The following is a 16,334-nucleotide window of genomic DNA, read 5'->3' on the forward strand; positions in this document are numbered from 1 at the left end:
CTTGTCTTTTACTGAAGAAAACATATTCAGCCTGAGCCTGCCATCTTTGACTCTGCTTCAATTTTATGCAATCGCTGTATTTTATATATTCCATAACTAAAGAAATTAAATTTGTTCATCTTTGTGAGAGATAATGACTTTCATTCAAAGAGGTATACGGTGAAAAATGGCTTTCATTCACGTTAAAATCTGTAAATAAATTAAAAAATTATGAATTTATTCCTTATCCAGCTTAACCAGTGAAGTTGAGAGTGTATTTCCTTCTAGGAATTCATAACTTCATCTTTGAAAAAGAAAGTGACATTGAGCAATAGGGGTGGATGCGAGCTGAACCAACTCAGAACAAGAATCTGTTCTAACTCAGCTTGAATTTTGAACAACCAGCTAGAGAGTGAGCTTGGTATGATCGATTAACAATGAGTTTGCTGAGGAAGCTGTCAGAAAACCTCTTCATAATCATCCTTTCTTATCTGCCGTGATATCATTCTTGGTACTACTCTGTAAATCTTCCTATGAATTTGGAAGAAAACTTGTAACACCATGGATTCTTCACGTCGCTCTAGGGATGGTTGAGTCAAAAGAAGTCTCAATAATTTATATCTAAAACTTCAAATTTTCAAATGAAGAATTATTTGTGACTCCTCATACTTATCTAATACCTCAACATTATAAAAATTTAACTAGTTGAAAAACTTCTGTTACGATTTTAGTGTGAAGTATGAGATTTATATCTTACATTGTAAAATATGGGTTTTTGATGGAATTTATATGGTTTGTGTTTCTCAATATCAATTACTAGCTTTAGGATATTGTTCTCCAATGGATGCACCATTTGGTATCAAATCCCAAAGTGTCATATAAACCCACATCATAAGCATATTTGAGATCGAATCGGAGCCACTTTGACATCTTAACCCCTTTTAACCTAAATTTCTCAATTTATCTTTGGCCCTTTGGAATAGATTTATCACCTCCTTGCCCTGGGTTTGATGATTTCTGAACATGTGATTTGATTGAGAAATCAATCTTTGTGATTAAATAAAATATATAGAATTGAAGGAATACAACATAATGGGAATGTATCAGTCGGTTACTTGAAGGATGCAATGTTTAGAAACATACTTAACGGTACCTCTAACGTCTTGAAACATCAAATCTTTATGGATGACAAATTTCAGAACTTTAAAGACTATTCACCAATTTGGTTGGATCAATCTTAACATGAGTTGTAGCCTGGTCTGCATTATCAGCAGAGAAGTCACACCAGGAGAGTAAATAACGTGTAAGTTTGTGACTTTCCCTTTATTGCTAGCAAGTAATTGATAGGTTCCAGCCAAGACAGATTCGATCAAATCAAGAATTCAGGAAAGAAACTAGGCAAGGGTTGCAGATTTGTATATAGTGTGGTTCAATTGCAAAGAACAATGTATATGAATGTAGTAGTAATGTAATCACACTCAATGAATGAATACAATATTCTTATTACATGAATTTGTATTGATACAAGTAGACGCCGGCAGTTCAAGGCACCAGTCCTCCCAGTTCTCATTCCACAGTTATTTGCAGCTTGACACCATAACTTGGATGGATAGATATAAAGATATAAGATAAATTGAGATGAAACAACATTTTATTGACTTGTATACAAACAGTATCATGATCTACACACAAAACAAACTAAAACCAATATTGCCTTGCTGCTAGTTAGCTCCAGCATATTTGCAATAAACAATCACTATGCGATTCAGCTGCTTATTCTGCAAGATACACACACTGTATACCAAATATGCAAGATTATATTCAATTCTTCACAAGTTGTGAAACCATCGTTGCTTGAATTCTGGGTAGAATTCAAGATCAGTTCTCCACGCCTTTATCTTCCTGGTTGATGAAACCATTCTCTTTCACAGACTTAGTTGATGTTTCATCACCCTTCATATCCTTCTTAGCAGAGCAAGTACACTTGTCCCCCTCCTTCTCTTTCTCGGCCTTTGAGCGCGCCTCTTCCTCAGCTTTTTTTATTGCTTCCTTCTTCGCCACCTTGAGAGCTTTAATCAGATTCTTCAGACAAGTCTCAGCATCATCTTCATCAGACTTCGGCATCAAATGCTCTGCTACATCTGCAGGTATCATATTGGTTTCTGCCAACCGACTGCTAACTTCTGCAAACAATTCATGTGAGTCAATATGTAAATAATTCTTAGCTAGAACCTTGAATGCATCAAAGCAACAGTAGGACATTTCAATATGCCTGTCCATCCTTCCTCTCCTGATAAGTGCTGGATCAAGCTTGTCCACATAATTAGTAGTGAACACAATGATTCTTTCTCCCCCACAAGCTGACCAAAGGCCATCAATGCAATTCAGAAGCCCAGATAAAGTGACCTTGCTTACTTTGTTCTCACCTTCCTCTTTCATCTTCTTTTCAATGGGGCTTTGCTCTTCTTTATCCTCATCTTTCCCCTTTTTCTTCTCTCGCTGACCAGTAAGATCAAGCGAGCAATCAATGTCCTCTATAACTATGACAGATTTATTTGTTGTCTCGATCAAAAGATTTTTCAACTCTGAGTTGTCCATGACTGTGGTAAGTTCAAGATCATAGACATCATAGTTTAAAAAATTAGCGATCGCAGAAATCATGGTGGATTTGCCAGTTCCTGGAGGACCATAAAGAAGATACCCTCTCTTCCAAGGCTTCCCGATTTTTGTGTAGTACTCTTTCCCCTCACTGTACTTCTTGAGGTCATTCTTGATCTCTTCCTTCTTCTTTCTCTCCATTGCCAATGAATCAAATGTTGCAGGATGCTCAAAAGGTACATGACTCCACTTTGATTGTCTCCAGCCATACCAATTCTTGCTAGGATTATTACTGAATAGCTTTCGAATGCGGTTCCTCACTGCAACATCCTTTCCACCAGCAAGTACATGCTTAACATAAGTACCTGTGATGAGTTCTTGATGACGTTTATGGAATATGAGCTTGAAATATCTCTTATCGTCGTCGCTTCCATACCAAGAAATTGATTGTGTTTTGGAAGGGGCCTTATGACGCAATTCCCACCAGACTTTGACCCCTTTAAACATATCTGTTACCTCTTCTCTTTCCTCCATGCTGAGAATTAAAGACTTGCTATCTTGCACAACATCAGCCTTAAATCTTTTTGCACACAAAGTGGCTCTGGTACTGAGATAGTTTCTTATGTCAGTGAAGGCTTCATTACGCTTGAGAAATTTACCAGAGTATTCATGAAATGTAATTTCAATGTAAGGATTAAAAAAGCGAATCAATTTGTGGATAAATCTTTCAACATAGAGCCAAATTTCATAAGGGAAGTAGGTTCTAAACATAGCTGTTGCAGCTACAACTGAGGTTAGAGTAACCCAGAACTCCCCCATGGTTACCATTTTGCTCTATTTTCTCTGTTTCAGAACTTGCATGTCTACTGTTATATAGAGACCTGTTACTTTTTTTTCCACCGACCATGAAAATCTACGGTTGGCCACGCGTGACAGAAAGTTGACTAGGAACCTGTTGCTGTTAAATATCTAGCAGAAAATAGGATCAGATCAAGGGCACATGTGTAACACCCCAAAACTACATAAACATACAACATGTTATGCATGGTGGATTTTTCCACCACATGTTTTTGAATTTAGGCAAATGGTAATGTAAAGACATTAAATACCTTGGAAACTTGGCTTGGAAGAAAGTCATTTTTGTTGACCGGAGGGGTGACAAATTCCCTATCAATACCCCCCTCCTCTCCTCATGAATATACACACTTTTGCATCCACGATTTGCTTCTTGTCTCTTCACTCTTGCCTCTTTCTTCTTCTTTCGTAGCTTTGGCTTAATAAGATTATAATTCTCCTTTTGCAATTCACTCATTTTGCCATTTATTTCATCATATTTATAACACAACATAATTTATAAATTTCTTAACCAAATAAAGTCTTAATACATAGTTTTTTTTTTTAAACCTCAAAACATTATAACAAAATAATTATTCTCAATAGAAAACATACACTCAAATAGATACAATTTTTTTTTTCAATCTCCTTAATTAACCACTTTTTACTCATTTCTCAATTGTTAAACAGTCACTTACACTCCATGTCAAAATTTACTTTACAAAAAGTTGGATAACGAGAACATAAGTTGTCAACTCGATAAGCAAAAACTAAATGAAAATATGCATGCAAATACTGACAAAAAAGGTCAAATGAAATAAGATATTTAAACATATAAAACAATAGGCCAAACGACTATTTCCCACCCAAGGTTTGATGTTTTCTCAAGTTTCCACCTTTTAACTATGGAAATACCAAACACTTACCCATGACTGGTTAGATTTAACAAAACTCTAACGGTGGTAAGGGTAAAATCATCATTTTTGCTATAATATTAAAAATAAACTAAAATAGAATCTAATTTTGCCCCCCAAAACTTTAAAAACTAAAATTTTCCCCCAGCCTAAGTTTTAAAAAATGGCAGTTTCACCCTAGAGTTTGATTTTGAAATCTCCGACGACCGTTCCGGCTCCATTGCCGACGACCACTCCCTCCCGAAGCAGCCTCTCCTTCCAGCAAATGTTTTCCACTCATTTGGAGGCTCGATCGGCTTCGTCTTCGCCTTGGGAGATGAAGAACTTCGTCGGGGAAGACGAAGTTCTTCGTCTCCCCAGACGAAGACGAAGTCGTCGTCTTCCCAGAGGTCTTCTTTTGGGAAGACAATCATCTTCCCAAACGAAGACGACGACTTCGTCTTAGTCTGGGGAGACGAAGAACTTCATCTTCCCCGACGAAGTTCTTCGTCTCCCAAGGCGTCTTCGACGCTGATCGAGCCTCTAAATGGGAGGAAAGCATTCGTCAGAAGGAGAGGCTACTTTGGGAGGGAGAGGTCGTCGGCAATGGAGCTGGAACGATCGTCGGAGATTTCAAAACCAAACCCTAGGGTGAAACTGCCATTTTTTAAAATTTAAGCTGAGGGAAAATTTTAGTTTTTAAAGTTTAGGGGGGCAAAAAGAGATAAAATTTGCAGGCATTAGAGTTTTGTTAAATCTAACCGGCCATGGGTGGGTATTTGGTGTTTCCATAGTTAAAAGGGAGACTTTTGAGAAAACATCAAACCTTGGGTGGGAAATAGTCGTTTGGCCAAAACAATATATAAATTCCAAAATATATCTAAACTTTTCATGTATCAATCTCAAGTCAAAAATATCATATATAAATCTTGAATAAAAAAAATTATATATCAATCTTAAGTAAAGAAACAACATATAAAAATCTCAAGTCAAAAATATTTTTCAGACTCATGTCACGTAGTGTTACTTGTACTCCTGGTGACCTAGTCAAAATATTTTTCTCCATTGATGTCTTTGTCGATGGAGACAAAGTTCTTCATCTCCATTGATGTTCTCTACCGAGGAAGGGGATTGCAGGGCTAAAAGTGGAGACCACCGTTGACAGAGACTAGAGAGGGGAGAAAACCCTAAGGATTTGGGGGGGGGGGGGGGGGGATTTAACTTTTTAAATTTGAGGTTAGGAAGTGAAATGTGAGTTTTTAATATCTAGGGGGGAAATGAAATAAATTATATATTTTTTATTATTATTAGTAAAATGATGATTTTACTTTTAACCTTAACAGAAAATTCTAATAGAAGTTGGTTTATGAGTAAGTGTTTGAGTTTTTGAAGAGACGTGGGTATGCTTTTGAGATTGAGCTAAAACTTGGATGGGCAATGGTTCATTAGCCTAATTTTTTTTCTAAAACTTAAAATATTCAAATAAAGAATTATTTGTGACTCCTTATGCTCTTCTACTGTCTCAACATAATGAAAATTTTGAAAGGTTCAAAAGCTTCTTTTACGATTTCAATGTGAAGTATGAGACTTGCATCTCGTATTACAAAATATGAGTTTTTGATATGAGATTTATTTGATTTTAGAGTATACCATCTCAATAGCTAGCTTTAGGATATTGTGCTCCAAAGGATGCGTCATTTGGTATCAAATCCAAAGTTTCATATAAACCCAAGTCAAAAGACATTTGAGATCGTATGGGAGCCACTTTGACGTTTTAACCCCTTTTAAACGAACTTTCTCAATTTATTTTTGGCCCTCTGGAATAAATTTATCAGCTCCTCGCCCTGGGTTTGAGGAATTCTTAACATGTGTTTCGATTAAGGAATCAATCTATGTGATTAAATAAAATATATAAAATTGAAGGAATCCATGTCTACACAACATAAAACATACTTAATAGTACATCTCTCGTCTTGAAAGATTAAATCTATATAGATGACAAATTTCAGAACATTGAAGACTGTTCAACAGTTTGGTTGGATCAATCTTAACATGAGTTGTAGCCTGGTCTGTCTTATCAGCAGAGAAGCCACACCAGAATATATATATATGTTTGACACTCCTCAATCCTCATACTTACCAGGAATGTCAATTAGGGTTGTAATCTATCTATATTATTCAAACTCAAATCCGAGGTCAGATCAAACAAGTAAAGTTTAAAGGATTGCAAGGGTTAATTTGTGTGATAAAAGTAGGGCTCCAAGCAACAAAGAGGATATCAGTTTGAAACATATTAGCAGTGATTTATTTGATACAATGATTGTGAAACTGGTCATTCAATATAAGTTTTTACCTCTTTGGTGTGGTTAGATTCTCCAACTTATATAAGGGTTCCTCCTTAAAAATAAAAATAAAAATAATAAAATAAATAAATATTGGTTAGAAGGAACCGCAAAGACTAGATTCATTGCCATTCAATTTCCCTAGTTTCTTCTGTGTTGTTGCCTCATTCATCCTGTCATTTACCGAAGAAAATATATTCGGCCTGAGCCTGCCATCTTTGAATCTGCTTCAATTTTATGCACTTGCTGTAATCTTTATATTCCATAACCAAAGAAATTAAAGTTGTTCATCTTTGTAAGAGATAATGACTTTCATTCATTGAGGTATATGGTGAAAAATGGCTTTAATTCAAGCAAAAATCTGTAAAGAAATTTTAAAAAATATGAATTTATTCCTTATTCTGCTTATATAGCGAAGTTGAGAGTGTATTTAGCTTTATGAAATTCATAACTTCACCATTGGATGCAAGATTGACAGTGAGCAATAGGGGTAGATTCGAGTTTAACCGACCCTAAACAAGAATCTATTCAAAGTCAGCCTAAATTTTGAATGACCAGTTAGAGATTGAGCTTGGTTCGCTCGATTGACAATGACTTTGCTGGAGAAGTCATCAGAAAAGTTGTTGGAAAACTACTTCATGATCGTCCATGCTTAGAACAAGTGACTGATTATTATTATTCTCAATTGATGTGCTGAAGTGAATCAACAATGAGCTGGAAGCTGAGTTAGAAGTCAAACTGTGATACCCTAAATTCAAAACTCATTCGAATTGGAATGCTACTAATTTTCATGACTTTATTCTAAATAAGAGTAATTCTACATCATGACAGTTTTTAAATTCTTTTCAATAATAGTTCCAAGGATAATTGAACATATTCAAAGTCTTATGCAAGTGTTAACACTAAGCAGTATCTATTTCTATAGATTTTTTTTTTTTTTTGGTATAAACAAGAAAAAGGTATATGTAGATGAAAACTATTAGTGACTTGAGGTTATTTGTATCCTTTAATATAATCCAAGTTAGCACAACTATTTTGTTAGTTGATATTTTATTTAAAATGGATGATGATCTATATTTTATTGTGCTTTTGTTGATATAAGTACAACCAGCCTAACTCTTGACATGTGAATTTGTACTTTGATATATATAAATGACCTTGAATGGGAATGAAAGATTTTCTTTATTCATCCAAATTCATTAGCTTAAGTATTAGGGATGTCTAATGTCTAGATCAGCTTAAACATTAGTCATCCGAGATAACACCACTTATGGTTTAGGGCATGAGCATGTCATAGTAAGTTGTATGGGCATTTGGGATATTGGAAAACATTTGAGAGTAACCACGTTATAAGTTATAATGGAACACTATAGTTGAGATATTGTGTGTCCTTGTTGTGGTTTTGTAGGTAGACGAGGTGAGTAGTACAACATACGGGAGAGTCAACGGTCCAGTTTAGAATGTTGCATGAGGAGGGCACTTATGTCATTATGTTATTTGAGTTTTATGTATTTGTTTTTGGAGACTATGTTTTTATTTATGCACTATTTTCATTTGGGAGTTGATATCAAACACTTTGGGTTTGTTGAATAATATTATTAAGATTTTCTTCATGATATGGGATGTGAAGTTATTCAGTTGAATGTTTTACATCTTTTTGCACACTTACAATATAAGTTTAGATATCATGCTTAATTATTTGCTGTGGTTAAGTAGAATTTTTAGTATGTCTCTTTGGGTCTATATTTCACTTAGAGCTATGTTTTTAGAGATGAGTGTTACATAGACGAAAATGACCAATCTTTTGGAATATTTCTCAAAGAACATCCTAAATTCATAAGAAGAATACTGCCGAAACATAGCCCAAACAAACATTATACTGGCAAGAACAGAACCCACATGAGGAAACAAGTCTTTAGTGGCTTCCATTCTTGAGCTTAATGGGGTTTGTGGAAGGGTAATTTTGAGTGGATTAAATAAGCTTAGTCGGGTTATCTTGTGTGTGAACACATTGCAGGAAGACAGACTGAAATTGAATTGTAGTTTTGTCTGCAACTCTCTACATATCTTTCAGGCGAAGCAAAGTTGTTAACGTCCTTGGACGTTTAGTTGAAAAGTGAGTAAAATATTCGGCAGAGCTTTCAATGAAATCGGATTCTGATAATATGATATAGTGGCTATGAGGTAAGGGTTCATTAGTCGGTAATTAAGAGTAAAATATTTCTTTCTTTCTATCAATTAGGAAGAAAACATGTCACACTACAGATTCTTCACGGCTCTGTTGCGATGACTCCAGTCAAAGAAGTTTCAATAGTTTATTCCTAAACCTTTAAAATTTCTAAAACTACTTGAATCTAATCCTACCACTTGAGATATTAGAATCTACATAGCACAGAAACGGAAACGTGGGAATATATTTTCTAAAAAATATAGGAAATGGAAATTTAGGAAAACTTATAAATATGAAAAATATATATATATATTTTTATAAATATCAAATTTTTTATAATAGAAATATATAAATTTGTATAATATAAAAATAAATAATTAAAAAAAGAATACTATAAAATTGAATCATAAAACCTATTATAAATTATTTTTGTGTAAGCATATATAGATATTTAAGAAGAAAACAATAATACACACAAATTTATATAACATGATGGAGAGGAGATGAGTAATACATCAAAGAGTGGAGAGGTGATAAATTCAATATAAGATTTAGAGATATTTCAAGTTTGAAAATATAATAGATGTGTTTTTAATCAATTTCATGATTTTTTTAAAAGAAATGCATTTCAAAATTTTTCAAAAATTTTGAAACACCTCGAAACGTTTCGTACAAGTTTTGGGGAGTTTCGAAAGTGGAAACGTTTCCGAAACATGGAAACATTTCCGAAATGTGGAAACATGCCCCATTGTGAGTTTTCATCCTTCCTAGATTAGAATAGATATGTACTTGGAATCTATTCTCATATCTCAAGTGCGTAGGATTCGATTCAAGTAGTTTGAGTTAGAATTCAAGGTCAAATCAAACAAGTAAGGATTGAGTTTGTTTTTAGGCTAGAAATAAATATATATTCATGCACTACATATGAATAGAGTTTTCCCATTTTCATAGGCATGTTAAGATAAGATGAGGATGAATGTATTGCAAGATAAACAAGTTTTGGTTGGAAAGAACAAGAGAAGGAACCATAATGACTAGATTCATTGCCATTAAATTTCCTCGGTTCTTTCTGTGTTTTGTTGCCTCAGTCACCTTGTCTTTTACTGAAGAAAACATATTCAGCCTGAGCCTGCCATCTTTGACTCTGCTTCAATTTTATGCAATCGCTGTATTTTATATATTCCATAACTAAAGAAATTAAATTTGTTCATCTTTGTGAGAGATAATGACTTTCATTCAAAGAGGTATACGGTGAAAAATGGCTTTCATTCACGTTAAAATCTGTAAATAAATTAAAAAATTATGAATTTATTCCTTATCCAGCTTAACCGGTGAAGTTGAGAGTGTATTTCCTTCTAGGAATTCATAACTTCATCTTTGAAAAAGAAAGTGACATTGAGCAATAGGGGTGGATGCGAGCTGAACCAACTCAGAACAAGAATCTGTTCTAACTCAGCTTGAATTTTGAACAACCAGCTAGAGAGTGAGCTTGGTACGATCGATTAACAATGAGTTTGCTAAAGAAGTTGTCAGAAAACCTTTTCATAATCATCCATTCTTAGCTTAATGGGGTTTCTGGAAGGGTAAATTTGAGTGGCTTAAAGAAGCTTAGTTGGGTTACCCTGTGTGTGAGCACATTGTAGAAAGAGATACTGAAATTGACTTGTAGTTTTGTCCGCCGTGATATCTTTCTTGGTACTTAAGAGTAAAAAAAATTTTTTCTCTTAACTACTTTGTAAATCTTCCTATGAATTAGGAAGAAAACTTGTAACACCATGGATTCTTCACGTCGCTCTAGGGATGGTTGAGTCAAAAGAAGTTTCAATAATTTATATCTAAAACTTCAAATTTTCAAATAAAGAATTATTTGTGACTCCTCATACTTATCTAATACCTCAACATTATGAAAATTTAACTAGTTGAAAAACTTCTATTACGATTTTAGTGTGAAGTATGAGACTTATATCTTACATTTTAAAATATAGGTTTTTGATAAAATTTATATGGTTTGTGTTTCTCAATATCAATTACTAGCTTTAGGATATTGTTCTCCAAGGGATGCACCATTTGGTATCAAATCCCAAAGTGTCATATAAACCCGCATCATAAGCATATTTGAGATCGAATTGGAGCCACTTTGACATCTTAACCCCTTTTAACCTAAATTTCTCAATTTATCTTTGGCCCTTTGAAATAAATTTATCACCTCCTTGCACTGGGTTTCATGATTTCTTAACATGTGATTTGATTGAGAAATCAATCTTTGTGATTAAATAAAATATATAGAATTGAAGGAATACAACATAATGGGAATGTATCAATCAGTTACTTGAAGAATGCAATGTTTGGAAACATACTTAACAGTACATCTAACGTCTTGAAACATCAAATCTTTATAGATGACAAATTTCAGAACTTTAAAGACTATTCACCAATTTGGTTGGATCAGTCTTATCATGAGTTGTAGCCTGGTCTGCATTATCAGTAGAGAAGTCACACCAGAAGAGTAAATAACATGTAAGTTTGTGACTTTCCCTTTATTGCTAGCAAGTAATTGATTGGTTCCAGCCGAGACAGATTCGATCAAATCAAGAATTGCAGGTGAAGAAACTGAAATTCAGAGTATATTTTATTCATATACATACTATTACAGAGATATGTTTATATATACATATTAGGTATTCTAGAGTAGGAAACAAAATATTTGATTCCTATAATTGAGATCCTAAAATCTGCGTCTACCATAATTAATTCCTATAATTAATCTCTATATCTACTAATGCACATATTTACAGATTCTGTAACACTCCCCCTCAAGTTGGAGCATAAATGTTAATCATGCCCAACTTGTTACAAATATAATCAATCCGAACCCCATTTACAGCCTTAGTGAAAATATCCCCTAACTGTTCTCCAGTCTTCACATATCTTGTAGAAATAAAGTTCTGCTGAATCTTCTCTCGAACGAAATGACAATCAATCTCAATATGTTTAGTTCGTTCATGAAACACAGGATTAGAGGCAATATGAAGAGCAGCTTGATTATCACACCATAATTGCGCTGGTAAGGACATCTGGAAACCTACTTCAGTCAAGAGTTGATATACCCATATTATCTCACACACGGACTGAGCCATAGCCCTATATTCTGATTCTGCACTAGATCGGGACACAACACTCTGCTTCTTGCTCTTCCATGATACCAAATTTCCTCCAACAAAAACACAATAACCAGTGGTGGATCTTCTATCTACCTTGGAACCTGCCCAATCTGCATCTGAAAAACATTCAATACCAGTGTGACCATGATTTTCATACAATATACCACGTCCAGGAGCACCTTTCAAGTAACACAAAATTTGCTCCAACGCTGCCCAATGATCGACTGTTGGAGATGACATGAATTGACTTACAACACTGACAGAATATGCAATGTCAGGACGAGTCACTGTAAGATAATTCAACTTTCCCACTAATCTTCTATACTTCTCGGGTTCTTCAAACAAGTCACCATCTTTTGTAAGCTGTAGATTAGGAACCATCGGAGTGCTACATGGTCTGGCTCCCAATTTTTCTGTCTCAGTCAATAAGTCAAGCACATATTTCCTCTGAGATAGGAAGATACCTTTCTTGCTTCTTGTTACTTCAATGCCCAAGAAATACTTCAACCCCCCTAAATCTTTTGTTTGAAACTGCGTGTGAAGAAATGATTTAAGAGAGGAAATTCCCACATTATCGCTTCCAGTAATAATAATATCATCAACATATACAACCAAAAGAATACTACCAGCTTCAGACTGTTTATAGAAAACTGAATGATCACATTTGCTCTTTATCATGCCGAACTTTTGAATTGCCTGACTAAATTTTCCAAACCAAGCACGAGGACTTTGTTTCAAACCATACAAAGATTTGCGAAGCCAACACACCTTTCCATACTCCCCCTGAGCAACAAAACCAGGTGGTTGCTCCATGTAAACTTCCTCTTGAAGGTCACCATGTAAAAATGCATTCTTGATATCCAGCTGGTGTAAAGGCCAATTATAGGTAGCTGCCATAGAAATAAATAAATGAACAGAGGTCAACTTAGCAACAGGAGAGAAAGTGTCAGAATAATCCACCCCATAAGTCTGTGCATATCCTTTAGCAACCAACCGAGCTTTAAGGCGAGCCACTGATCCATCCGGATTAACTTTAACTGTGAACACCCATTTACATCCAATGGCTTTCTTTCCTGCAGGTAGATTGACCAAGTCCCAAGTACCATTATCAGCTAAGGCATTCATTTCCTCTATCATAGCCTCACGCCAACCAGGATGAGATAGAGTTTCATGAGTGGTGTTAGGAATAGAAATAGAATCAAGTGATGCAATAAAGGAACAAGAAATAGGGGATAAGTGACCATAAGAAACAAAAGAAGAGATAGGATAAGTACACTGCCTTTTACCTTTTTGAAGAGCAATTGGTAGATCAATATCATTAGGAACTGGATCAGACGACGAAGAGAATGGTTCAGGACATGTATCCGGAGGTTGTTGTCGTCTAGAATACACTTGCGTAATAGGTGGTCTGGTAGGAGTAGACTCTTCAGGTAGAGAAATTTTTGAAGAACTAACAGATGTAGCAGCATCCTCTAAAGGGTGAGATGAGGTAACAGTGTACACCAACAAATCATCATCCTCCCCCTGAATGTTGTAAGTGGGAGAAGCAGAAAAGAAAGGAATGTTTTCCAAAAATGTAACATCAGATGACACCAGATATTTGTTTAGGGTGACACAAAAACACCTATATCCTTTTTGAAGACGAGAGTAGCCAAGAAACACACATTTCAAAGACTTAGGGTCTAACTTTGTGACACTAGGACGAATATCACGAACAAAACATGTACTACCAAATATTTTGGGTTTAATAGAAAATAAAGGTTTATCTGGAAAAAGAACAGTGTAAGGGATCTGACCTTGGAGAATTGATGATGGCATGCGGTTAATTAAAAAACAGGATGTGGACACTGCATCAGCCCAAAAATGTTTGGGAACTTGCGTTTGAAATAAGAGTGCTCGAGCTGTTTCAAGCAAGTGTCTATTTTTCCGCTCAGCTACTCCATTTTGAGATGGTGTGGCAGCACAAGAGGACTGATGAAGAATGCCATTTTGAATCAAATATGACTGAAAAGATTCAGAGAAATATTCTTTGGCATTATCACTACGTAAGGTACGAATAGAAACATGGAATTGTGTTTTTATTTCAGCATGAAAGGCACAGAAATGAGAAAATACTTCAGAACGATTTTTCATTAAATAAAGCCAAGTCATACGAGAATAATCATCAACGAAAGTAACAAAATATTTAAACCCAGTTTTGGACACACTAGGACAAGGACCCCAAACATCTGAATGAACTAACTCAAAAGGAGAGTTAGCTCGTTTATTGACTCTAGAACCTGAAGACAGACGATGATGTTTGGCAAATTGACATGACTCACAATCTAACGAAGATACATGACGAAATTGTGGACATAGGGTCTTCAACATAGGTAGAGAAGGATGCCCCAACTGACAGTGAGCTTCAAATAGAGTTAAGGCACTGGAACAAGCAATGGACCTTGGCATTTGCATATCTAGTACATAGAGACCCCCAGATTCATGTCCTTTACCAATAATCTGCTTCGTCATAAGATCCTGAAATAAACAATGATCAGGAAAGAATGAGACATAACAGTTAAGCGCACGAGTGAGTTTGCTTACTGAAATTAAATTAAAGGAAAACTGTGGTAAACTCAAAACAGATGACAATGAAATTGATGGGGTTAGATTAACAGTTCCAGAACCAAGAACAGATGATGTTGATCCATCTGCTAACGTAACATTAGAAGGGGATGCAAATGACTGAAAGGTTGAAAAAAGGTTAGGATTACCTGTCATATGATCTGTAGCACCAGAATCAATGACCCACTTGGATGAGGAGGAAACAAGACATGTATTTGGATTACCTGACTCAACACTGGCAGTGATAGGAGTTGATGAAGACTTTAGTGATTCTTGGTACTGGGAGAACTTGGCATACTCATCTGCAGAAATCATAATAGTCTCTTCAGATAATGAATTGGTAGCAATATTGGTTGCTACAACATGTGCTGATTGGGATTTTGAAGCCCGATTCTGCAACTTCCTACAAGTACGCTTTGTATGGCCTGGCTCGTGACAGTAATAGCACACAATCCCTCCTGACTCATGATTACGATCAATAACTTTGTCACGGTTGCTGCTGCTCCCTCCTCTATTTTTATTATATGAGCGTCCAGTTTCAAATGCACCACTTCGACTAATAAGAGCACTGTTACTCTGAAATGATGGGGTGTTTTCTGTACGAAGTACCCTAGTAAATGTGTCATGCAGAGATGAAATTTCAGGACTAGCAAGTATCTGAGATTTGGCAGTTTCAAACTCAGATGGAAGACCAGCTAGAAAGCTCATGATGGCCATTTGTTCTCGTTGAGTTTGCTGAACCTTCACATCAGGACTAAAAGGTAACAACATATTAAGTTCTTCATAAGTTCTTTTGAAATCCATAAAATAAGATGTGATGGTTCTGTCCTGTTTTTCTGCACGATAAAAAGCTTTGCACACCTCATATATGCGAGAAAGATTACCTCTTCCAGAATACAAAAAATCTAAATATTCCATTAGCTCCTTAACAAATTCACAGTGATTAATTAAACTGACTACCTCACTTTCAATAGAATTTCGGATCTGCAAAAATAATCGAGCATCATCTCGTAGCCATGCTTGTCTAGTACCATCTGTAGGAGGAGCTTGTGTAAGGTGATCATCTTTCTCCAGACTCAACAAGTACAATCGAACTGTTTTACTCCAATCCAGATAATTAGAACCATTAAGCTTGTGTTCAGTGATTTTTGACATTACAGGAACCATCTCAGCCATGGTTATCGGTTTAATATCAGTCATAATAGTACTCAAAATAGCTGAATAAAATAAATAGCGAAAATACCCTGGTCAGAAAGAGGGATTCATCGACAGCGACTGTTCCGGCGACGGCAACGGTGCGTGCGATGTCAAAATGCGACGGAAGATTGGGGATCTGAACGATCGGCGTCTTCTGAGTCTGACTATGTCGGCGGTGAGAATCAACGCGCCACAGAAAAGGAGATCTGAGTGTTCGTTTTCAGAAGGAACAGGCGGCGCGTGTGGATCACGCGCTGAGCTTCCGATGGCCGGATTCTGGGAACCTGACGATCGGCGAAGACACTTCTTTCTAGTGTGGCGGTGAGAACTAATGGCCACTCTACACCGGTGAACTACGAAATTGCTCTCTAGGGCTAGGAAATTTCTGAATTTGTACACTTGGGCAAACCAGGCTCTGATACCATGAAGAAACTGAAATTCAGAGTATATTTTATTCATATACATACTATTACAGAGATATGTTTGTATATACATATTAGGTATTCTAGAGTAGGAAACAAAATATTTGATTCCTATAATTGAGATCCTAAAATCT

The 16,334-nt window shown here is 35.7% G+C and overlaps 1 protein-coding gene across 1 annotated transcript; it reads right to left on the minus strand.

Annotated features, from left to right (window-relative positions):
- Positions 1–1,612: 1,612 nt before the first annotated feature.
- LOC123197436 (AAA-ATPase ASD, mitochondrial-like) lies at positions 1,613–3,441 on the minus strand. The gene has a single exon (XM_044611744.1). It carries the CDS (start codon positions 3,403–3,405, stop codon positions 1,858–1,860), a length of 1,548 nt encoding a protein of 515 aa, XP_044467679.1. The 5' UTR covers positions 3,406–3,441; the 3' UTR covers positions 1,613–1,857.
- Positions 3,442–16,334: the final 12,893 nt, after the last annotated feature.

The sequence above is a fragment of the Mangifera indica genome, chromosome 15 (genome assembly GCF_011075055.1).
Source record: "Mangifera indica cultivar Alphonso chromosome 15, CATAS_Mindica_2.1, whole genome shotgun sequence".
In the NCBI taxonomy this organism is placed as follows: Eukaryota; Viridiplantae; Streptophyta; class Magnoliopsida; order Sapindales; family Anacardiaceae; genus Mangifera; species Mangifera indica.

Coding starts and splice junctions, on each gene's coding strand:
- LOC123197436 (XM_044611744.1), bottom strand. CDS start 3,405: ATGGTAACCATGGGGGAGTTCTGGGTTACTCTAACCTCAGTTGTAGCT.